General features: G+C 43.1%; 1 protein-coding gene across 3 annotated transcripts in view; it reads left to right on the forward strand.

Annotated features, from left to right (window-relative positions):
• Nucleotides 1–26406, forward strand: part of ADAMTSL3 (ADAMTS like 3) — a 449068-nt gene that overhangs the window by 309677 nt on the left and 112985 nt on the right. For all 3 annotated transcript variants that reach the window (XM_083184018.1, XM_083184017.1, XM_083184019.1), the window contains exon 7: nucleotides 13461–13587. In XM_083184018.1, the coding sequence (XP_083040144.1) occupies nucleotides 13461–13587 (127 nt within the window). The remainder of the gene's footprint in view (nucleotides 1–13460; nucleotides 13588–26406) is intronic.

The following is a 26406-nucleotide window of genomic DNA, read 5'->3' on the forward strand; positions in this document are numbered from 1 at the left end:
TTTATTGGACTTGAATGCCCTGTTCTTCTTTACATCCAGATTGTTCTCTTTGTGTTACAGCTCTGTATAAATAATCTCCTCCACTGGATCCTGAGAATGTCTGTTTGGCTCCTAATTGTATTATATTCTGTACTCTTCACTCTGTATGTGATTAGGTGTTTTAGTGCTTTTTGGTGTTTGTAATAAGTTGTGTTTTCTGATACTTTGTATCAGAAAGTCTGCCATGGGTATGTACTTTTTGGAACACAAAAAAATTGTAGCTATTTATAAAAACATTATGTTCTTTTTGGCAATTTCATTTGTGGAGAAGCATGACAGGGTGTTTATAATTCTTTTCCATGAATATCCATATTGCATTGTCCATAGAGCTCCAGCCAAATCCTCCCTCCCCACACACACTCCTTCCATTATGGGACTCTCTCCTGTCACCTCTGCCACTGCTGAAAATAGTCACTTTTCCAGAGCTTAACACCATAAGACCTGAATCTAATATGCCGTCTAGAAAGCATTATTTAATTTTTGTATCACCTCTTTTATTGAGGGTTTAATAATCTACAGATAAGGTAAATGCAGACAGAAAAGTCAGAAACAATACATGGAAAGTCAAACATGAAGAAAATGAGGGTAATAATCTCATTCATTTTAACATCTAGATACAGTATTTGATGTGGATCCCAAACTTTTATGAATCACGGCACCCTAAAGAATCATATCTTTTTTCACAGTGCCCCATGGCCCTTGTATAGGTCATCCTTCTGTTCAATTATGTGGTGAGGGACAAGATTTGTTTGTCAACATATGATTTGATTGGAACCCTCGCCGCCCGGCCGCCACAATGCCAGCGCATATGTACTAACATGCACCTGGCATCGCAGTGCAGTGACGGAGGTCCCCCGCGATACCTGTAATGTGGTTTGCGGGGGGGGGGGGGGGTCCTCCGTCACCTCCTTGGCTATGCGGCGTCTCCTCCTCCCCCCTGCAGCCGGAAGAATATCCCCGGCTGGCTGTGACATGCTGCTGGGGGAGGAAGAGCAGCACAGAAGGAAGGGTAGGGAGGCTGCAGTGGACGGCGGGCGTCAATAGAAACCCATAGGCTTTTGGTGGTTATACCCTGCCCTGCAGTGATGCTGCGGCGGGGTTTTAGTACATATAAAAATGCGGTAAAACAGGGGTTTTACCGCATTTTCAGATTAGTACATCCCGCCCACTGTCAGATACAGCGAAGTCAATTGATTGAAGTTTAGTTACATATTGCACCCATAAAACAACAGTCGCTGTGAGCGAGGCTGACATTTTTTGAGGATCTCTCAGAGTAATGTTGGCACTAAAAGGTTAATAGAGATGGAGAATAGTCAGTGGGGAAGCGAAATCACCACAATTATAGGCAAGCAGTTGGGCTCGATCCTGGACCATCTAATCTGGCTGTAGTTCAAAAGGATCGAACAAGTAGAATTTGGGATAGTGACCACTTTCCTCCGCGTCCATATATTTACACTGTTGTTTGCATATGTATGTCCTATTTGTACTTTTGATAGAGCACATTATTATTATTGTCACACCAGGCTGTGGGCATAGTGACAGTCCTGTGAGCTTTGACCGTCAGTAGTGGAGATTCTCCGGAACCGCAGTGGTCCTGGTAATTCAAAGAATTTTGCTGGTTGGTGGAAGAGAGTTTAAACTCCAAATAAGTGGTGTATCTATAATGGGTGCAGTGTGTGCGGTGCACATGGACCCCTAAGCAGTGGCTTACTTAGATACATGTGGGCCCCATAGCAAAAGTTTGTAAGGGCCCCTATTTATCACCTAATGCTGAAAAATGTATACAGCACATAATAATTTGACAGGCTAAGTGGGCCCCACTCAGCTCTGGGCTCCATAGCAGCTGCACCCCCTGCACCTAATGTAGTTAAGTCTTTGCCCCTAAGCCCAGGGGGGCCCACACCACACAAACTGAGTCCAGCGGTGGCAGCAGGAGTGCAGCCGAAATCACAGAACAAAATGACATGGAGGCCATTTTACCGGTGATCTGCGCATGAGCAGTGGAGGCTGAGCGCTCTAGTGCACAAATACTACACAGCGTGAGCTGCTGCCAGCAGCAGCGATATGGAAATTGAGATTTGTACATGCACAGTAGGGTCTGAGCGCTCTACTGCAGCGCTGCTCTTGGCAGAGATTAGGGCGCTGCACACGGGCCTCCTTCTCTCTTAAAACGCCCCTGCTCTAAACATTGGTTAAAGTAATTCATAATATATCCTAATAGAAATATTGGGCCTGATTCTGGTTCACTCGCAAAATAAAATTCACTCTCCAATGTACAAAACCATACTGCACTGCAGGTGGGACTGATGTAACATGTGCTGAGTGTCAGATTTGGGTGTTATTTTGTTTCTGTGCAGGGTAATACTGGCTGCTTTATTTTTACACTGCAATTTAGATTTACATTTGAAGTACAAACCCCACCCAAATCTAACTCTCTCTGCACATGTTACATCTGCCCCACCTGCAGTGCACGAGGTTTTGTCCATGAGATAAAATGTGCTGTTGCGAGTGAACCAGAATCAGGCCCATTATCTTATCCCAAGTATTTTCTGGTTCCTAAACAGCCTATAGTTATAGGTGACAAAAACTGAGACGGTGACATGAATGTAGGCACTGCCAGCTCTTGGATAGTGTTGCCTTCCTGTGTAGCAATTAACTTTCAAGACCAGTTTACACTATTGTACATAAAAATAACACTGTTCCGCAGTGTGTATTCAACCATCTACTTTCATCATGGTAGACTGACAATAATAAACGTGTGTTACCACTGAGAACCCAAGATCTTGCCATATGCTGGAGTAAAGTAGAAAATAAAAGCATTGCAAATGACATCATGTACAATTGGGTTCTTCTAGATCCAAGACTAAACAGAATACTTGTAATCAGAATGTGGGTCAAATAAACTCCATTAACTACACAGAGGTCAGTGCTAGTTCACATCCCTAATGTGGGATATTTGGCACTGTCCAGTTTAGAAAGCTTTTCTGCAATGTATCAGTTTTTTATTTTAAAAGCGTCCTTAGCATAATAAGCACTTGATCTGTAAAATTTGGAGAGTTTCTTCTACATAAAACACATGTTGCCATTGTTTGAATCTGAGCAATCTGTTTTTTATGCAGGAAGTATAAGGTTATTATTTCAGCACACGTTAGTATATCAGATTGGATTAGGGATCAGGTTGACACTTTATTGAATAATTTTCCCATTTGATCCAAAATTTAAAGGTTTCGCTAAAAATTATATTACAGGTACGAGGTACCCAACATGATCTGATCACTGGACATGTTCATAATGTCAACATTACCAATGGCAACATTTATCATGCATACTTTGATGAAATGTTGACATGCTAGAATGGTGACATATCATTCCTGGTGGCCCAGTCGTCACTTACCTGCTCCCAACAGCTGCAGAAGCTCTAGGTAGTCATTTAACCATCTCCAAGATCATCTGATCTTCCAGCATTCCAGTATTATTCCCCTCTCCCTTAGACTAATACCTGACCCCTCCCATAATTCTCCCTCTAGTGCAGTGGTTCCCAACTCTGGTCCTCAAGTACCCCCAACAGTGCATGTTTTGCAGGTTTCCACACAGAATCACAGGTGACATAATTAGCTCCACCTGTGGATCTTTTAAAATGTGTCTGAATAATGAGTGCACCTGCCGGGTGACCTGGAAAACATGCACTGTTGGGGGTACTTGAGGACCAGGGTTGGGAACCACTGCTCTAGTGCCTAACCCTGCCCGCTTCCCAGTGCCTAGTCCTACCAGCCCACAGCCCTACCCTAATATCAGCATTCTGACAATGTCGACATGTCACATAACTGTTGGCATTGTGGTGTCGACGTTGTGAATGTTGATAATGTTAAGATTGACCCAATTACCACATACTATCGAAAACCATTCCCTGATATTGTGTGTATGTGGCATTATTGTGCATTTATTTACAGTATACAGTTGGGATATTAGTAAAATGTGAAAGTATGTATGTGCATTATGGGGCATACACACATTGCAATGTGGCCCAGTGAAAAACTCATGTCGACCTTTTAATAAGTTCATGTACTTGATAAAGTTTATAAATGATGTTGAACTATGAACCAGCTCAGTAGTCGTTTTTTCTGTTTAACAAGTCTTGAGAGTGCTGCCATCCCTGTACTACCATACTACGGGTTTCACCCTGGAGGGCACCTGGGCAAATAAAATATTTACACAACGTGGAGTGCCGGCATGCATTCATCCTACATATATGTATACTGACACACTTACAGTTTGCGTGCCACCAGACCTGTCAATCCCCCTAGCGAGCGTCGCCAGTGCTTGAGCTGAAAGAGAAGAGCGGAGGCAGGAGGATGGAGGGAGCCGCCGCTCACCCTCCGCAAAGGACAATTCGAGGAGCTGCGTGCAGTCGCGCATGCGCGCAGCCCTCCTGTGGCCATTTTTTTGTGGGACAAACACTTTGAATACATTGGACCGCGGCGGCATTGATGAATTTGAAGTGGTGAGTGAAGTTTAAGTGAAACAACATGGTGGCGGCATTGTTTAAGTGAAGTGAGTTAAGTTTAAGTGATACAAGTGAAGTGAGTGCTGATCAGCCGGGCCACCCCTTAGCTTCGCCTATGGGTATGGACCTTTACGTACATTTCTGCTTTACTTTCCTCTATTTTCAGTTATGAATCATTGTCAGGTGGTGTCAATGGCACACTTACATGAAAAAAAGTGTTAAAAAATCCCCGAAGCATCAAACTCCAGGTAAAATACCAGCCTTCTCCGGTGAGCCGTCAGCTCCACAATAAAGTTTCCAAAAACAACTCCTAGTAAAGAAAAGTTACAGGATGTACTTTCTCTGTTTGCACCCACAGGATGTAGTAACGGGTTGGGATCATTTGGTCTACAGCATGATGGGCAACAGTCATTAGGTCGACGCCATTAGGTCAACATGGGAAAAGGTCGACATGGTTATAGGTCGAAAGGTCATTAGTTTGACAGGTCATTAGTTCGACAATCAAAAGGTCACCATGGTGTTTTTCACTGTTTTTTTTACAGTCGACATGGACACAGTTTAAAGTGCACCGCATCCGGGGACAGTGGCAGGTACACCTGTCAAACCGTAAGGCAGGTGTCGTGTGACTGTCAACCATCATGCTGTAGACCAAATGACAGCATCCCGTAGTAATTGATTACATTAGCCAGATGTGTGTCATTCTGTTATCATCAAGACATAGCGGTACATTTTATAAGACGGGAGTTCTCCTGAAGATGGGATGTTGCCCATAGCAATCAATCAGATTCTACTTATTTATTTAGCTCCTTTGAGAATATAATATTTATTTATTAACAATTTATTATATAGCGCACAGGTATTCTGCAACGCTTTACAGAGAATATTTGAACATTCACATCAGTCCCTGCCCCAGTGGAGTTCACAATCTATGTTCCCTAGCACATGTACACGCACACATAGACTAGTCTAGGGTTAATTTTCTCGGAAGCCAATTAACCTACCAGTATTTTTTTGGATTGTGGGAGGAAACCGGAGAACCCAATGCAAAGGTTACATTATCATAATAGATTGGTTGCCATGGATAACATCCCATCTTCAATAGAATTCACATCTTAGTAAATTTATCTCATAACGTTAGAACTGATTATGATTCTGCTGCAATAGTAGTAATAAAACAAAATTGCAATAATTGTGGAATGTTTCTATGTGACCCTTTGTGTCTGGAATTAGTCGGTTGGTAGCAATTTCAAATTGGTGGCATTGTATAAGCTATGTCTTATGTTGTTTTACGCTATCCCAGGCCGTGAATATTCATTTGAATTCTGAGGGTTTAATATCTCTAAGATTGAGAACTTTTCTTGGAAAAAAATAAAAATCCTTTGCTGGCTGGTCCTCACATCGGCTTTCATTCTTTCATCAGGAGTAAACAGAAGTCTTTCACATTAGAGATGAAAAGAACTCTTTTAAGTGGCATATTTTTAGCTGGAGCGTGTGGGCCATTGAAACAGTGTATGAAACGAGAGAGCCATGCTGGTAAAATGCCAATTTGTAGTCTGACAAAGCATATACAATAAGTCAGAGGCATATTCTGCAACTTTTATATGTGCTTGGCTGGCTGGCCTTTCTTTCAATGGTTTTCTGATTTTATGGTTTGCAACTTTTTCTAATTTATAAACCACTAACCCACTAACCACAGTAACTTGATATTGTGCTGGCCGCATCATTACTTTACAGCACAAAGGAAATGAGGATTTAAAAATATAAATACATAATGATATACTCCACATAACATAAATGTATTCATTAACAATACAGGTTTTGAAAACAAAATCATGATATTTGGTAATCTATTTAATTTATTGTTAAAGATTAACTTTTACAATGAATAAAGGCCCATACACACTGGGTGACTTTGAGCTGCAAGTTGCTCAGTTTACTAGTTTGAGTTGCTTTCAGCCATACATGCTGGGCAAAAACGCCCAGTGTGTATGAACCTTAAATTAGTGAATATCCACAAATAATCAGTATCTTTTAATAGGGCACTAACAAAGGGTGCAGGGTGGTATTTACCCATGGGAGGGACAGTGGCGAGACAGAAAAAGAGCAGAAAGTGTCTCCTCTGCCCTATATAAATAGGTCAATCCAACTATTGAAGACATTGAAAATGTCTAAAATAAGAAGAATTAACCAAAAGTTCCTATTGTGCATATATAATGCCTACATTATGGGAACACGTTTTCTTTCATATAGTAAAGTGGGGTTATTCTGAAAAGAAATGAACACAGTAATATCCCTTTCACACCAGAAGAAAATTCCCGGGTTAAAGATATATTTTCAACCCTTGACCAGGGTCGGAGTGCCGGGATTTAAGACCCATGTTGACACTTTCACACCAAAGAAGAACATGGGTTTTTCAGAAAATTCCCTGGCTGAAAAGCTTTAACCCAGGAATTTGCTTCTGGTGTGAATTGGGGCCAGGCTTCACCGGGCAAAATGACCCGGCACTCAAAAATGCCAGGTAATTGCCAGTTGGCCGGTGTGAAAGGGGTATAAATAAAACCTAGAAATGCTAACATTTAGGTGATAAATGCAATACAATAGTAAAATGTTTGCAAAATTGTTAGAAATATCATATGGTGTGTACACAGCATTAATCCCATGGATTGGGTACCTTCAAGCGCAAAGGTGAGCCTGCCCGGAAAAGGGACACAGGATAGGTCTGGGGTGGTCATGGCCTCTGTGAGAGGATGTGGTCTCGTGGCACAAATCTAATTTGTGCATTTTGTGGGCATGCCCAGCACATCCCGGGCAACTGTGCCATGCAAATGCACCCACATGGGTAGGACACTGCGATTAGTGGAGCTGGCCTGCTGGAATACACTCTGAGCAGCTTTCCCCCTGCCTGGTGCTGTCAGCCTGGGGCGGACAGCTTTGCATAGTGCAGCCGCTCATCTGCTGATAATACAAGATGACCGGCTCTCCTGGCAATGATGCGGGAGCACGCATCATCGCTCATCGCAGGGCCATATGCACTGGGCGGCTTTAAGCTGAAAGTGGCTCAACACACCAAGTTTGAGTGGCTTTCAGCTCAAAATCGCCCAGTGTGTATGGGCCTTTTCGACACATTTCTGGCAAGAAAGACGCCCGGCATTAGCACAGTCTCAAAAGACCTGTCACGCTGAGACAGGCTGTTTGGCATGAATATAGCAATCATGTACGAGGACACATATATAATACAAATGAATGTATCTGCTCCTGTCTTTCTCTCACTTCACCATCCTGAATCACCTCACAACCTATTGTATTACTAATGATCCCTTTACCAGTGCTCCTCACTATACACCTTACATGGTTCCATGCAGGGGTGTAAATCCCAGAGACAGTGGATGCACTAGCCTCTGGGATCCAAGCCCTCAAAGGGCACCTGCATGTATAGAAGCACCTGTGTGCTTCACAGTGGGATCCAAATATGACCGCTGCTCTTCCAATGGAGCTCTGCAGCATACCTGCCTAGTTAATTTGCTCTAGCACCAGCAGTAGAGGACAGGATGGCTCCCATCTGTTACCACTTGACCTTTGCTGTAGCAAGCAATGGTGCATCTGCAGCTGCTGTGGACTATGACATGGGATGCACCAGTAAACGCTTATTCTGAATGTTCATGAGTCTGACCCTGACCCACCAGCCATTCTCACACAGGAGCACTTCATTTTTATTTTATTTATTTATTTGGGGGTGGGGGTGGGGGTGGGGTAAAGTCCAACATACCTCCGGTCGTTTGGGATGAACTTACTCCTCTGGTTCCATGACCCACGTCCCTGTTATTCCAGCTGCTTTATACATGTTTATCCTCCATACTGTCATCTTTATTTCTGTATCTACAATATGACTTTATATGCATAAATGTATAGTTCCTTCCTGTCCTTATTATGTGTCCTTGTACCTACAGTATATTCTTTGTTCTATCTATCTTGTCTTAGCTTCCACCCTAATATACTGCACTCTGCCTTCTTTACCCAACTTCATCATACTCCAATATGTATGACTTACCTTCATACATAAAAAATTGGGTCCCCCGTGAAGGTAGGCACACCCATTACCCATGGCACCAAGTCTGTGATTTTGTGGGTCCGCGGCAAAGGGGCGGGATTTAAATGCCGCAAATTGTGTCCTTTTAGCCCCTCCCCCAATTTGCGGATCCACAAATTGTCGCATTTCAGTGGCATAGGGGCAGGGTTTGGTTACATGAACCAAGTCCTGCCCTTCCTGGCAGCAGTATCTGGTCTCCTCTCCAGGCTTTTCCTGGAGAGGAGAGAAAAAAAGTCGGTAAGTATGATTGAAATGCACGTCTCTCCTCACTCTATTATACAAAGCTGCGCTCTAACTTGATGCTACTTTATAAATAAAAGAAAATTATGTAACATAATGGACAAATAATCAAACCAAAGCAAACCTGAATCATGGACATTGAAGCTGAAACCCAGACTTATTGTAAGATTGCCTTTTCTCCAGCATACAGTACAGTGCCCTTGTGTTGATCCTTAGTTGTAAACCATCAATATAAAATGAAAAACTATCCCTGTAGCTGAATTTTTCGGATGGAGTTAGCAGAACTCAGAATAAAATGATTACTGCCCTGACATGGTTTATGTGGTTCCAAGATTTTTTTTTATTATACCTTCACACAGCCATGGACGAATGAAAAGCAGTTTCTACAGCGAATAGGGTTGATGACCTCTTAGCAGGTCAAGCGAGACAGCGCCAGACATAATAATAAAAAAAATGTATAATAATATGTATATGTAATGGAAATCTCAGTATTAAATCCGTCCTATTGGGACCTTTTAAGTTGGATTTTAATGCATGGAATGTGTCAAAGCTTACCTTACGATTGTATATCAAAATATTTATATGTGACAGCTTTAAAGACCAATGATGCACAGATCTGTTCAGCTGCTGCTTCCTAGTGCTGCGCCAGGGCAGTGTGTTTTGCTATGCTAGGCTGGCAGTGCCCAGGAATGTCTAGCTTGTGCTTGGCCTTAATGGGGGAGGGGGCTTTGGCCTGCACACCTTAATTCTAAATATCATTGGTTAATAGTGCCTTCTGAATTACTGTATATACAAATCAGGGAAATAACAATAGAGGACCTATTGACAACACACCTCAAGCTATTACCTCTGCTCCACCTTAATGAGAGATACAATACCAGCTAATCAGCTTCTTTTTTTCAAGCTTGTAAAATGGCAGTTAGAGATTTACGGATTGGTACTTTATCTCTCTAAACTTTATCTCTCTCCAAGGTTTGTTAGATTAATTGATTTGACGATTAGCTGATTAATCACAAATCGCCATCAACACGTAAATACATTCGCAATTCACGGACCATCAAAAGGATTTTACTGTCTGCGCAATTGTGAGTAAATCAGAGGCTTCCACTAATCTGCGACTGAGACAGGGTGGAAGTTACAGACCGTTACAGACCATCCTCATAAACACCTGGGCATGCCTGCATTTTTTTTTTCCGACGCACACAAAAAAACTATAGGGTTCCACCAGAAAACGTTGGCTTCCTGACAGACATATTGTGAGGGGATTATGTTCACGGTCCATACGCATTTCTTGTCACAATTCACCCTCATGCATGCGCAATGTGAATGATACGCATGCGCAGTCGTTCGATAATCGCTTGATTTGCAAATTCTCTAATTAGCGATGAACTCTGAATCAGGACCACAGTTTGCTACGACCCCCCCTTAACCCTTTGAGTGCCAAGGGAATTTGTTAAAATAGGCATAAAAATTGGCGAAGCAAACATTTTTATTCATCATATTGACATGTAATGCTTACCTTATAAAATAAATAAAATCTTTTTTTTTTTTCACACAACATCTTTTATTTTAATTTATATTTATAAAATTTGAGCAACGCTGGCCTTTTTTGTGGATATTTTGATCATCTCTCACAGAGATGTTGGCACTCAAATGGTTAATCTCCATTACATAATACAGTGACCACTTACGGTAAGCAGTGAATGGTTGGCACCTAAGAATGGTTGACATACCCTAGGTGGACATTGACAGAAGATCGACACAAGCTTAAGGACGACATGGACATGGGCCCTTATTCTAGTTGATTCAGACGGATGCATATTTCGGACAGGAACCGAGTGTTCTTAGCCCGCCTACTGTACGGATCGCTCACACCGTCCGAATGCGGTAAGATGCCGAATGTACGGACCGCGAGTGGATGTTTCATGTGAACACCTCCTCCATCTGTGGGAACCTTCCCCATCCTCTGATGGTCACCGACCATCGAATGATGGACCGAGTGGTCAGACAGCACCAGACGACTCGGACATTTTTCCTTATGAAAGCAGGGTTATTGGGCGGGCAGCTGACATCCGGCTATGTCAGCTGTCCGCCCCCCACACGTGCGTCACAGCCGCATTACCATACGTACGCCCAGCGTTTTCATGGGAACACCCATGAAATGCAGGGCATACGCACATGGTAATGAGCCCAAACAACCCTTCACACCCCCTGCTCGGATGGTTCCGTACGATCTCCATGTTCGGACATGTGAGGCGTTCGCATATGTGCAGATACGCCTCTGCACATGCGCAAATACCAAACATCGGCTGTCCAACCGCACACGGAGCCGTCCAACTCAATCAGAATAAGGGCCATGGTCCACACGACTAAGGTCAACATAAGTTTTTCACGTTTTTTTTTTTAAAGGTGGTTTTTCATACTTTACTATCCTGCAGCGAGGCATGCGAGGGGACGCAGTACACTTATACGGTGTCCATCTCATAGGTCATCGGAGACACCAAAAAAAATTGAAAAACTCATGTCAACCTTATTTATGTTGACCATGTCCATGTTGACTAAAAGCTTGTGTCAACCTTCTGTCAATTGTAACCTAGGGTGTGTTGACTAGTGACTGTAACTTGGTGGGACTGCTGTGCTATTACTGATGCCTGTCCTTGTGTTTCCCTCCTATATCCCTATAGATTGTAAGCTTGCAGCAGGGCCCTCCTACCTCCAAGTCTGTATGTTGTTACCCAGTTTGTTTTATCACTGTCTACTATTGTAAAGCGCAACGGAATCTGCTGCGCTATATAAGAACCTGTAAATAAATAAATAAATAAATACTGTAACCGTTCTGCTGAAGGGTGGTACTACAGTAACAATGTTAATGCATGTGGTAGAAACTCTTATTCCTTGCAAAAACGATAATGATTTCCAGATCCCCAAATCTTTCCCTTAAAATAGTGATTTTTCCCTAAACTAATCACCTGCTCAGTGGTGATAAAGCTAAATTTGTGATTAACTTATGGAGAATATCATGGACAACTGAATATCACCTTGTTGCAGGTCACGATAAATCCACATTTAAATGATGAGAACAGGTTAAAGCTGCTTATTAAATTCTCTCCTATTTAAGATAATCCCTGTAATTGCCATAAACTATATACAGGGTCGGCTCGAGGGACACTCCATAGGAGCGGCCGTGCTGGGTGCTGACTCCTAAAGGCGGCCTCAGTCAGGGATGGGTGCAGGGTGAGGCAGGTGGTACCTGGGCAGCGTGGGGTCCGGGCAGCGTGAAGCGTCCGGGGCCTGTGGGTGCAGCGGCGGAACAGGCAATCCACAGTGTCCAGGAACAGCTGAGGGAGCGGACACTGTGGACAGCGGTGGCAGAATTTGAAATTGACTGGCTGAGAGTGCTCGGGCACTAGGAGGCCTGGAGCCAGCCCTGACTGTATGTATAATTCCCAGTTAAATGTTATCTTTTGATAAGTGAGCTACTGATCTTCTCATTGATTTATACTGTATAGTAGATTTATTTCTGCATTATACAGTACTTACTATTTTGGGGGCTATTGCTGGGCTGGCACACCTGTCTGTGTATACGGACAACCTGTCCACACTCCACAAACAGCTTCCTGTGTGCTGTTATGTTAGCCAAATAAAGCACAGCCATGATCTCTGTTCTAGCTAATGCTGGTATGTCCCCTTCATTTCTGTATTAGTGGGCTGAGCAGACCATTAGAGTTGACAGTTTAAAGGGGATGGTCAGTGTCACCCTCTACATAACATAACAAACCATAGCTGGGCACACTGAATACCAGCTGGGAACTACAGATTCACTCCTAATGGGTCATTTTATTGATTGAGGTTTTTTTTTTTTTAAGAAAAGTACTACGTCTAATGTACAGGGTGCCATATATATAATCCCTATTAGTAGTGCAGATTAATATAAATGAGAATGTCGATTCTCTTTATACATAACCAAGTGAACAACATTGCAGTCAACATTCATTCATTCAAAGTAGATGCTAATAAGCTTGCTCTCAGCTGCATGGAAACAATGTTATTTGTCTTAAATTCCGTTAGTTCTGTATACTTATGCATTTGTCAATACTATACAATGATATTTACTACTAAATCCACTTCCATCTTATGCTTGGTAGCCTTTTAAATAACAAAATAATTCTGTGGGAATCATACATAAAACTCACGAAATGTTGGGAATCATAAAGACATTAGACGTGACCCGCAGAAACAGATCTACTTCTGTGTGGGGTGAGGGCCAGTGGTTTGGTCCCCAGTGGTGGGAGCGCCATTTAATTTCACAATGAGTCAGAAATGTGTCAGACACTATTGTAATACTATACATTTCAGTCTCCCTTAGGGCTTGCAGCGTAACAACTGATAAGCAATCTACCTTCTTAACATAGCAGAAATGATACGGTGCCACAGGATGTGTCTAGCATCATCTGAGCAACAATATGTGCTCTGACAGAACTAGGCCAGCTCATAAAGGGAAAAGCATAACATAATAAATAAAATTCCAGAAACCTGAGCATGTGTACTATGGGTCTGCCCTCCTTCTGACTTTGCTGTTAATGTTGGCAGGCTGTGGGCTGTGATCGGCAGCTTGGGAGCAACGCCAAAGAAGACAATTGTGGAGTGTGTGCTGGAGATGGCTCTACGTGCAGGCTGGTGAGGGGACAATCCAAAACTCATATGTCCCCTGAGAAAAGTAGGTGTCACTTTATTCCTCTAACCTTAAACTCATTTTTACTTGTACTAGCATATAAATTACAACAGTCTATAATGGGAATATCTGTGTATTTCTGTGCTGTTAGTATAAATATGGACAAATAAACAGCTTGCAGGGTCTGATAAAGCTATCAGGATTCAGTGTCTGATATATTATCATCTTTGTTTCTAAAGTTATGCACAATGAAGGGATGACATCATCAGTAATAGCCACCGAGTTCAGTGGCCATTTTAAAGGGGCAATCATTTGCAAGGCATGGTTCTATTCCCAGCATACCTGGTATCACTTAAACCTACACTGATAGTGTATTTTGAGGACAGGGATTATGTACTATGGCCAAGAGGCCATCAGTGGCAGATTTTTCCTATAAAGTACCTCAGTAAAATCCACCACCCTGCCCAATGTCAGAGAAGCCAGATGCAGCCCGTGACTGGCAGTGACTTTCTATTGGAAGGCCTACCTGCCAGTCAACTGAATGACAGGCAGTCCCGTTAAGTGGTGTTTCCTCCCTCTGGGGCTGCCAGATAAGACTGCAATAACCAGAGACCGCCACTCCCTGCATTTCACACAGCCCTAGCAGGCGTCTATGGGCTGCACCTGATGCAGCCGATAGAAGCCAGGCTTTTGCACATGCACAGTACCTTAGCTGCTATTGTAGCACCGTCGGTGCTACTGCACATGCGGCAGTCCCAGTACCTGTCAACTGCATTGCACAGGTGCTGGGGCCCAGCTGGCAGCAAGGACAAGGTGGCAGATATCTGTCAGCATGGCCAGCAGCAGCCTCCCTCCTATTACCATGTAGGAGCTATTGCTGAAACTCATATATCTAGTATATAGCAGGACTGAAAAATGACCTTTATCTGAACATATAATACTTTAGCCATTATGAATATGCTAGCTGTTTTGACTGGCTAGAGCTTTGTGGTATGACAAGTCCTGGTGATACAATCTTCATTTCCGCTACTGTTCTGCCATTCTGCTCTGTAGATGTAAATTAGCATTTTGCTGAATTTGAAAACAGCTGGGAGGACAGCGGTCAGTTAATTCTGCTGTTGTGTGGTGTGGTTTTGGTAGGCTTGGGAACACTTAAATTCCGCAGACGCGATGTGCCAAATGTGGAATGAGGTGAACATTCCGCGGAACAGTTTTGAAATTTTATCTCATCTTAGCCTAGAACTATGATCCATCTATTGGGACATGGAGACATTTACTTTGAAATGAGTAATACAGTATTTTATAGTTGTTGCAATGATTAAATGGTTCTTATATATACAGTGGTTATACATTAGCACCATGATGTACTGTGAAAAGTAAGAAATGTGGTTTGTCAGAGAATCAGTGATTTGCCATGAGGGAGATCTTGCAGCACATTACTCAATTCATATCTTTACTGAGTATCAGATTATCTGCCTTGTAAGTTCTTTTTGTCTTTATCCTTTAACATCTTAGCGTTGAAGTCATAAAACACAGAGAATGGGGAGATCAGAATGAAACACAATAATGTACCAAAACTTTTACTAAAATTAAGGCCAATAAATGAACAAATGGACTTTTTTTTTCAAATGCCCATTAACGCACCATTTATAATCATCATCAATGTGATTAGCCCTGATTAGGTTATGCATTTATGTGTTTATTTCCCTCAGCTGCATGCAGTGGTGGCTCCAGAGGGGAGGCTGCAGCACAGTTCAAACTTCAAATGGGGGAGGAACACCAACTGCCAGTAAGTCAGTTTGGAATGACAGTTGGTGGCAGTGGGTGTGGCTCCCTTATTTGAATTTTGCTTTGCACTGCAGCCCCACCTCTGGATCCACCACTGGTTCCATGTTTTTTAATATATGTGCAACTTCAAATATCTCCAAATAATCTATTTATATGCTGATACATAATTCATTACCACTTTACTGGAAAACAATGATAGGTATCCTATAGGTACAATATATTTGGAGGATATTATTAATATATACTTATTATTTAATTGTTAATAGTTTTAATATAACTAGTTACCAGCCCATCAAAATGACAAAGCTCCTGGAAACTGGGGCTCTGTCATGCTGAAGTGTGTAGGTGTAAATGTGCCCATATACTGCTGCGATGTCTCCCGATACCCTGCAAGCCGCCGGGACCTTCCCAGGCCGCAGGGACGCGTGCGATCCATCACAATTTGCATGCTTCCCTGCTCCCTGTCCCGTCTCGCCGCCAGGAGGGAGGTCCCAGGATGGGTGGTCAGATGGCCCACAGGTCCGGCCACCTGCTCGGGTCCAATGCGCACGGGACCACACATCAGACCTGACGGCATGTCAGGAACAGCCAATTTGGTCCGATTTAATGGTCCAATTGGTCACAATCGTCCGAAATCGGACCAAATCGACTCAGTGTATGGGGGCCTTAAGTGTATATGTGTAGGTGAAAGGGTGTCTCTATGTTCCCCAGAACTGAGCTCTTTTGGGCACCATCTAGTGGTCACTGGAGCACCATAGAGGTGAGGAGTAGGATTAGGCCTGTATTATATAGGATTACAGACCTACTGTATGACAAGATAAACAAATTATACATAAAGAAAATATATGAACATTGTTATTGCTTCTATATGGACTCCAGAGCTGTTCACTGCTGTTTTCAAATTTGAAGGAAATATCTCTGTTTTCAATTAGTGTCCCGATATGGAAGTATTGTACAAAGACTGAGTTGGCATTATAGAGTAAATTGATCAGTTAGCAAAGAAGAATGTGTACAAAATAAATTGTACTTGTTACCTATAACGGCACCCACGATTTTGATCCTAGGCATCGCAAGGAAAAAAATCGCAACGGTCGCATCACATGCGACCAAAAAATCGCATGCGATGCGACCGACGCGATTACCGCGATTTTACATAGGAAACAATGTTAAATGGCCCAATTGACCCGATTTCACATAGGGAACAATGTTAAATGGTCCACAGACCCCAAATAGCCACCCTGAAGTGTGAAATGGCCCCCCAAATTGTTAACGCCACCCCACGATCAATGTCAACCCGAAGCGTGGCGAGCGCAGCGAGCCCGCGAGGGGCGGCGGTACGCTGCCACGCTTCGGGCACGGTGGCTCGCTGCGCTCGCCACACTTTCTATTCTCAACTCCACGCCGACGTGGATAGTCGGGGTATGAAAAGGTCTACTAGTAGTTAATTAAAGTAAAGTCATAAGCAGAAGAAGAACAGATTTAGGGGGTTATTTTAGTTTGTTCGCTGAGATGACACTCTCTGTGACCTGCCAGTGAGAAATGATTTGAACCAGCTTAGTACCGTGCCATCCAGTCAACATAAATTTGTAGGCACTCAGTAAGAAGCCCATGGTCCACAGTATCGAATGCTGCAGGAAGATCCAGAAGGATTAAGCTTGAACAGCCACCTCTGTCTTTTGCCCTCAGAAGATCATTTTGCACATATACCAGGGATGTTTCAGTGCTACTGTACCTGTATGTCTTATCCTGAATCCTGATTAGAATGGATCATACTTAATAACCTTTCCAAGAAAAGGAATGCTTTATACAGGTCTGTAGTTGGTCATGCAGTCGGATCTAAATTATTTTTTTAAGAAGAGGTCTAACAATTGCTTCCTTTAGAGGTTGAAAAAAATGCCTGTGTGCAAATAGCATTGAACAATTTTTGCAAAGACAGGGCCAATTATATCCATATACCAGATTCCAGCCCTGATGGCGGATATTTTATCTGAAAATAAATTTGGGAACTCGTTACATCTTGCCTGGCAGCGTGTTTCATCAGGCTGCAGGCATGCTAGCTTACAAAGCTAGCTTTCAATTGTGCGCAAAAGATAAGCAGGCCTATTGTTTGCTGCGTGAACTCATTTGACAAGAACTCTGATTTCTCACAGGTTATTGCCAATTGATATTCTTCAATATGCTTTGTTAGTTTTAGCTTGTCCCTCAAAAGATTAGTCTTCCTCCATTGACTTTCAATTTTATGCCCCCTTTTCTTGAGCTCATTAAGACTGCTGTCAAACCAGGGAGCCCAATGATGTGGTCTGAGACGTCGTCTACGCACAGGGGCTATAATATTAATTGTAGCCATCATAGCCCTATTATAGTAATAGACTAGGGAACAGCGTTACCTGGTTGATAGAATTATCTGCCTACAATATTTTTTTCCTAAGGCGTTCATGTGTTCCTGAGCAATACAAAGACATACACAGACTTACACAGATGATCAGAATGAGGCAAAAGTTCCGTACCTACTGTCAGTAATTCCTACTTATACTTTGCTTTCTCCAAGAATAAATAATATAATCATGTCTGAAGCCTACATTGATTGTAATGCTTATTCAAAAATATTCTTTATTGAGATCTCCATAAAGTTTATTATGTTTCAGAACTGTGACTTGTGAAGCAACTGCATAGCATCCAAACTTTACATCAGAGAATTCTACTTGACCCTGATTGGCCTTCTATTTCTCCACCTGACTTATTGATGTATCAGGCCCTTAGTTTTAGCTTGTCCCTCAAAAGATTAGTCTTCTTCCATTGACTTTCAATTTTATGCCCCCTTTTCTTGAGCTCATTAAGACAAACATTAAGGTCAAACCAGGGAGCCCAATGATGTGGTCTGAGACGTCGTCTACGCACAGGGGCTATAATATTAATTGTAGCCATCATAGCCCTATTATAGTAATAGACTAGGGAACAGGGTTACCTAGTTGATAGAATTATCTGCCTACAATATTTTTTTCCTAAGGCGTTCATTTGTTCCTGAGCAATACAAAGACATACACAGACTTACACAGATGATCAGAATGAGGCAAGAGTTCCGTACCTACTGTCAGTAATTCCTACTTATACTTTGCTTTCTCCAAAGTTTGTATGGCTCACGAAGTCAGCCATACAAACAAAAAGTATAGAATATAAATAGAATAGGAAGTGATATAGGGCCAGATGTACTAAGCTTGAAATGTGATACAATGGATTGTGATAAAAGTACCAGCCAGTCAGCTCATAACTGTCAATGCACATGATAGTTAGAAGCTGATTGGTTGATTAGGAGCTTACAGTTAGGAGCTGATAAAACTCTCCTTTTTATCACTTTTAAAAATGTAGTACATCTCGCCCATAGTGAGTTTGCCCTTTTGTGCAGAATAAGACATTCACTTGGGTCAAATTTTGGTTTGATATATATTTTAGGGTGTTTCAAATGCACATTTAGGAAGGGAAGGGATGGTAGGGACATAAATGTATGCATAGGTGATAGAGAGGTAGGAGACATATGGTCTCCTTAAGGTACTGACATATGGTACTGCTTGGCTGAAATGTCATCATTCCTGTATGTTAGCTACTCCATTATTTGCTCCCTGTGGCCAGTGCTACACCCGGGCCTGGCCTGAGAGCAGCGCCACTACATTACTAGTTCCTAGTGGTTTCATTTAAAGAATATTGAGCCTGATTCCAATTTGTATGGAATCTCCTGGGCAGACCCACAAACATTGCATTTGTAAACAAACCATTAGGTTTACATACAAATCTGAATCAGGCCCACTGTTTTCTCCCACAAAATAGCCCCTTGGTCACATCTGTTCCAATGCTTTACAGTGTATGTGCTATTGACCAAAAAACCCAGCAATATCCTGCTTGTAGAACATTGTAAAATACCCTAAAATACAGCTAGGGGACAGCTGGGGATGTTTTGCCTCTTTAAACAAACACACTGCACTGTTACTATATTTTTAGGTGACAATAAAAGGGCTCACAATGGTAGAACAGTTAATCACATTGACATGTAGAGGGAGGTGTCCTTCACCAGAAGAAATCTCCCTTCTATAATAATGGATTTGGAGGAAATGGGCAGGTCTCTATAGACACTGTGGTATTGTAGCATTCACAGGATATCCTTATCAGTGTAAGATGATCGTTGTGACAATACAAGACTAGCTAGACAGTCCCTATACATCCTCTTGCTGTAAGGTGAGAGGAAAAAGATGAATACATCTGGAGAAGAAATGCTGCATTTATGTCTTTGTGCCAGGATTTCCACATAGATAGCCATATCAGGGAAATATAACTTCTGTACCTGCAAAAAGAATCCCATTGTATATAATCAGAGGCACACATTAGACCTCACTTGCCTACCCTTCCACAGGTGGCGCTCCAGGAAGAGCGACTGGAAGAGTGGGCAAGTCTCCTGTGACCAGTGCAACTACCCACATTGAATTGCGTCATTATGGCCCCACTCCCGGGCACACAATGCCTGAAATCCTGGCATTGTGTAGTGGGGGTGGGTCTGCAATGATGCATTTTTACAGACATGCCCGTGCCTCGTCCCTACCCCAGTATGCCATGTATCATACCCCCCCCCCCCTCCTCTGCAAAACTTTGTGCTTTTAGGCCTTTCCTTTCTGTGCTGCAGAGCATTTCGGTTACGGTATAAACGGTAGACAATGTCAAGATCGACATTCACTAGATCGACCACTAATGGTTGACAGTGACTATGTCCACACCTTGAAATGGTCAAGATACCCAAGGTCGGTCGGCATTGACGAAAGGTTGACACATGCGTATGGTCGACAAAGATAAGGTCGACATGAGGTTTTCGCTTTTTTGTGTCGACATGGACACAATATAAGTGTACCTCGTGTGCTCGCCATGCTCACTGTGCTCAACACAGTTATATTCCCACTCTATGCCCACTTGGATAGTACGAAGTATGAAAACTACCTTTTTTTAGTGGAAGATTTTTTTTTTTAAAAACTCATGTTGACCTTATTCACGTCGACCATAAGCTTGTGTAAACCTTTTGTCTATGTTGACCTTAGGTATGTCGACCATTTCAAGTTGTCGACCTAGTCAGTGTTGACCTAGTGACTGTCAACCTAGACATTGTCTACCCAGTGAGCATTTCACACAGAAGGGCTGAAAGAGTGCTGTTTAAGTCTATGCGTTCCAGGGGAAATATAAGCTCATTCGTACAAGGCAAGGCACAGACTCGGTCACACGGTTTATTTGACTACAGCGCAGTATTTTGCCATTCAGAAATGACAGCCACGGTGGAGGATATTTTACTGTGACATGAACAGCGTATATCTGCATACAGATGTGGAAGACAGTTTGTTGAGAAAATAACCTTGGTTTGCTACAAACAGAAGCTATTCATGTGTGTAGTATACAGTATTTCCTTATATGGTCTTCCTTTGGAAAAGTTCCCCATCTGTGACCATGAGTGTATTCTTACATCAGCTTGAAAACATTACAAATGAGTCAGGCGGCCGGGGCACTCTGAATGGTTGTGTCAGGTGATACGTCTGATAAATACAAGTCTGTGTATTGATACAACTCCAGAAAGCTCAATACTGCAAACACAGACCTTGTCAAACAAAATGTTTTTGTGTTTTATTCAATGTGACATATGAAGTGATTGTTGTAATTAGCTTGTCTGGGACTCCCAGTGCATCTATACGTAATGTCCAGTGCATGAATATGTATAAATATACCTCTTTACATCAGCTAAGTTTTACTGCATATTTTATTAGAGTAGGTCTACTGGACAGGAACATGACCATATACTGTATGCTGACGTTTCGTAGAACAGTGGTTAAATGTATAACAGCCAGACCTCCAGCTCAGGTTTGCCCAACTGGGGTGTACAGCACTAGTGCAGTAGTTTTGATACAAATTGGTGGAGAGGTTGTCCATAGCAACTAACCATAATTCTGGTGGGAATAGCCCTGTAGCGTCTGCCTGATGTCAGCAGGTTAAACAAGCCATGGCCAGGATGTAGTTGGTCCTTGACTATCTTCGTTGCCAGCTTTTTTGCTCTGGACAGGTACAGGTCCTGGACAGAGGGAAGGTCTGTCCAGATTATCTTCTCTGCAGTTCTGACTACCTTTTGGAGTCTGCATTTGTCTCTCTCGCTGTACCAGACCAGTATTGAGGAGCACAGTACAGACTCCACAATTGCGGAGTAAAAGAGGAGCAGAAGCTTCTGTGGGATGTTGAACTTCCTCAGTTGCCTAAGGTACAATAGCCTCTGATGTGCTTTTCCTACAATAGTATCAGTGTTGGGCCCCCGTTTAAGGTCCCGGGAGATTGTGGTTCCTAGGAACTTGAAGGAGTCCACTAGCGACACCACACTGTCAGCAATTGTTAGCGGTGGAACACCAACAGCCTTCTTTCTAAAGTCCACTACCATCTCAACGGTTTTGATTGGGTTGAGCTCTAGATGGTTGCTGCTGCACCACAAGGCTAATCGGTCCACTTCTTGTCTGTAGGCCGATTTATCTCTGTCCTTGATAAGGCCATGACGGTAGTGTCATCGGCGAATTTGATTATCTTTACTGATTGCGCCTCTGAGGTACAGTTGTTGGTGAACAGGGATAAGAGCAGGGGTGAGAGTACGCAGCCCTGGGGGGCTCCTGTGCTGATGGACCGCACTTGGGAGGTGAATTCCCCAATTTCACAACAAGTAGCTTCAGGGACTCCTAGGCGGAGTAGTTTGTGGTGGAGGATGTTGGGGATGATTGTGTTGAAAGCCGAGCTGAAGTCAACAAACAGGACCCTTGCATAGGTACCAGGCCTATCCAGGTGCTGCAGAATGTAGTTAAGGCCCAGGTTGACTGCGTCCTCAACACATCGATTAGATCGGTAGGCAAACTGGAGGGGGTCTAGCTGGTGGCCAGTCACAGCTTTCAGGTGGTTCAGTACCAGGCGCTCTAATGTTTTCATGATCACAGACGTCAGAGCTATCGGCCGGTAGTCATTCAGATTTGTGATAGTTGATTTCTTGGGGACCGGAACAATAGTGGAGCTTTTGAGGCAGGAGGGAACCTTGCGTAGCTCCAGTGATTTGTTGAAGATCCTGGTGAATATGTTGACCTGCGCATACTCTCAGGGCAGGTGGTTACACCCCATCATGACCTAGTGCTTTCCTTGGTTTGGCCCTCTTGAACATCTCCTCCACCTCTACTTGTAGTGACTGGAGTTGGCTGTCAACATTTGGGGCAGCACAGAGGGTATGGTTTGGTTCACAGTGGACTACTTTTTCAAACCTGCTCATCAGCTAGGTCTTGGTACATGGCGGTGGGTTTGGGTGTCTTGTAGCTGGTTATAGATTGCATTCCTTTCCACACAGATACAGGGTCATTAGTGGACAGGTCATTTGTCAGCTTGTCAGAGAACCGCTTTTTGCTAGCCTGATTTCTTTTGTTAGGGAGTTCCTGGCTCGGTTGTTTTGTGCTCTGTCACCGCTGCCGTAGGCCTCCTCTTTGGCTCGGCGGAGTTGTCTGAGCTGGGCGTTGAACCAGGGCTTGTTGTTGTTGAAGATGTGGTAGGTCTTGGTGGGTATACACATGTCCTCACAGTAGCTTATGTAGGAAGTGACGGTGTCAGTCAGGTTATTCAGGTCAGTTGCTGAGGCTTCAAAGACCCCCCAGTCCGTGCAGTCGAGGCAGGACTGGAGTTTCAGCTTAGCCTTGTTAGTCCATTTCTTAACTGTCTTAGCTTAGCTGCTCTCAACTTCTGCGTATAGGTAGGGAGTAGGTGGACGAGGCAGTGGTCAGATAGTCCGAGTGCAGCACAGGGTATTGACCGGAAGGCAGAAGGGTGGTGTAGCAGTGGTCAAGGGTACGCCCTTCCCTGGTGGGGCGCGTGACTTATTGTCTGAACTTGGGTAGCTCCTGGCTTAAGTTAGTTCTGTTGATGTCACCCAGCACTATGAACAGAGAGTCTGGGTGTTTTTGCTCCATGTCAGATATGCTGGTGGCTAGGTGGTACAGGGCTTCCTTTGCGCAGGAAAGGGGGGGGGATGTACACTCCCACTAGGACAATCAAGGCAAATTCCCGGGGGAATAGAAGGGTTTGCAGTTGATACATAGGGGGAAATTTACTAAGAATACGAATACAAAAAATAGTATTCATATTCTTAATACAAATGAATATGACTGGTTTAGTCATATTTTCATTCCTATTCCGGAGGATAATTTACGAATCAGTCGTATTTGACTGATTCGTATTATCCGATGGTGTATTCATTCGTATTTTTTTCCAATACGAATTCATATTTTAAATACAAATTTGTATTTTAAAATACAAAGTCGTATTTTAAAATACAAATTTGTATTGGTTTTAGCCTGCATGGATCAGACAGCCTCTCCTCCATGACCAGGGCAGGTGCACACAGGTTGGCTTCTGCTGGCAGTGCTGGGGAGCTGATGGGCTGCGGCTTGGTCTGGGACCACTGCCACACTGCCCTGGGGGTTTACTTTTCTGCTACCTCTGTGAATGGTTCTCTATGGTCTCCAACAACTGCCATTCAACTTTGTTGCATCCTTTGCATGGACTGTGAGGGCTGCCGATCTGCCCACGTTCCGCTCCATCAGGCTCATACGTGTGGTCTGCTCCAGGGATGAGCTCCATTTCAGAAGGGCTTCTCTGCTGTGCTTGGTTACCACACTTGGCAGGGTCATTACTCTTGAGGGAGTGATGAACGAGGACAAGGACAGGGGGAGACAAGGGGAGACATGTAGTTTGGTTGAGCTGCACAGCTCCAAGGCAGCCTTCTGCGGCGCCATATTTGTGTTATCCAGTATGATGAAAACACTTTTCCTCAAGTCTGTGAGTGCTCCAGGTTATTGCTGTGTTCGGTTGCTTCTTTCTTGAGATATAGGGAAATGAGTGAGAAGAGATGCAGGTATCGATTTTAGGTGAGTAAGAGCTGTAATTGAAATGCAAGAAGAGCACTGTGAGAATAGGAGGGAAGAGGGCCCTGCTCTAAGGAGCTTACAATCTAGAGCAGGCATGTCCAAACTGTGGCCCTCCAGCTGTTGTGAAACTACACATCCCAGCATGCCTTGCAATAGTTGTAGCATTCCCTAATAGCAATACTGTGGCAATGCATGATGGCACTTGTAGTTTCACAACAGCTGGAGGGCCATAGTTTGGACATGCCTAATCTAGAGGGAGGGGGAAACAGACAGGTGACATGAGGTGTGGGTAAGGAGACCTGAGGCAAGAAGTGAGCATGGCAGAGATGGTCAGGACATGAGGCCGCAGGTAGAGAGAATGGACAAAGTAGTCCTCTCCCTCTTCCTATCCTCCTCAAATTTGTACAAATTTGTTCTCAAAATGGGCAAAACCATGTGCGCTGCAGGTGGGGCAGATGTAACGTGCAGAGAGTTCAATTTGGATGAGGTGTGTTGAAACTGAAATCTAAATTGCAGTGTAAAAATAATTTAGCCAGTATTAACCCTGCACAGAAACAAAATAACTCACACAAATGTAACTCTCTCTATACATGTTACATCTGCCCCACCTGCAGTGCACATGGCTTTACCCATTTTGAGAACAAATTTGTACTGCGATCAGATCTGAATAAGGACTATTATGTATGGTAACAGACAAATCCAGCTATGGTGGCTACCAATAATAAAATATATGGACAAACAGGAGCAAATCTTATCCCTCACCACATAATTGAACATAAGGATGACATATACAAATAATTTACTTAATTTCATATATCTTTCTACATTTTTAAATAAGAAATGTAAGGCCTAGGGGTGCCATGAAAAAGGTTTTTGCACTCTAGGGTGCCGTGCTTTTAATCTATCCATCTGCAAGACGTAATGTCTAAAAGTTCTACATTTTCTTTAGGATGTATTTCATGCCTTTAATCCGTTGCCAAAGAAGGTTGCAAATCACTAGCTAACTGGCATATGAACCAGGCCCCAACCTTCCATGTTTATTTTGTGGGTATTTAAATCGTGGGTTTTACATTAAAGTGCTGGATTATTTTGAGAAGAAAAATATATGTGAAATATATTTAAGTGAATTATGGAAACCCCACACTGTAATAGGAGTATTGTACATGTCAAAGACAGCAGTTTGGGTTCCTATAATTTCCAATGTTGTGTATTTCTATTCCAAGCAAAATATATCGACAACCAAGTATTGTGTATCCCTAGGTGTAGGTCTGTCGTGATTATGATCAGTCATTTACAAGCCTGTTGCTGGAATCTCCACTGTGATAAATTGATAGTAAGATGGAGGCGGGTTGAAAGTAGGGTTAGGAGAGTAGATCTGCAAAAGGTTTGGCCAGAAATGGCTTTGTAATGGCAGAATTCCACTGCTGACTGGCTGACTGGCCTATGTACAGTATGGTGAACGTGACTCATTGCCTTTGACAGAACGAGCATGTTTGTGAAAGACTAACAGCACGTCAAGAACTCTAGGCATGAGCTCTTTTTCCAGTGATACTGTATAGATGATAAATAATTTCTACAAATGTGTATATTGAAGCATGAGAGGTTTTTATTTTTCTTAGTATAGTCTACAAATCTAGAATTCTTACAATGTGCAAGAAGCAGGTAACAGCAGTGCCGTAACTAGAAATTTTGGTGCCCTCTGTCAGAAAGCGAATTTGTGTTACCCCATACTCAAAATAGGGAAAGTTTGTGCCTAAGACACGTCCCCAAAATATAGGGGCGTGGCTTTATATGAAAGGGGTGTGGCCACATAATAGTACCAGTTAACATTACACCACACTTTATTGTCCGCTGTTCACATTATACCACACAGTAATGACATTTTTACACATTGCGACAGGTAGAGATCTTCTACCCATTGTGCCAGGTAGAGCCCCTTGGACATTTTGTTCATGAGCCATTACACATTAAGCCAGTCAGAGTCCTTGTTACGCCAGACAGAGCCCCTTTAGATGTTACCCAGGACAGAGCCCCAATACATGTTACCCCAGACAGAACCCCTTTATACATTATGCCAGGAAGAGCCCACTTAGACACACTGCGTCATGTAGTGCCCCAT

This window comes from Crinia signifera, chromosome 4 (assembly GCF_055691185.1).
Source record: "Crinia signifera chromosome 4, ASM5569118v1, whole genome shotgun sequence".
Classification (NCBI taxonomy): Eukaryota; Metazoa; Chordata; class Amphibia; order Anura; family Myobatrachidae; genus Crinia; species Crinia signifera.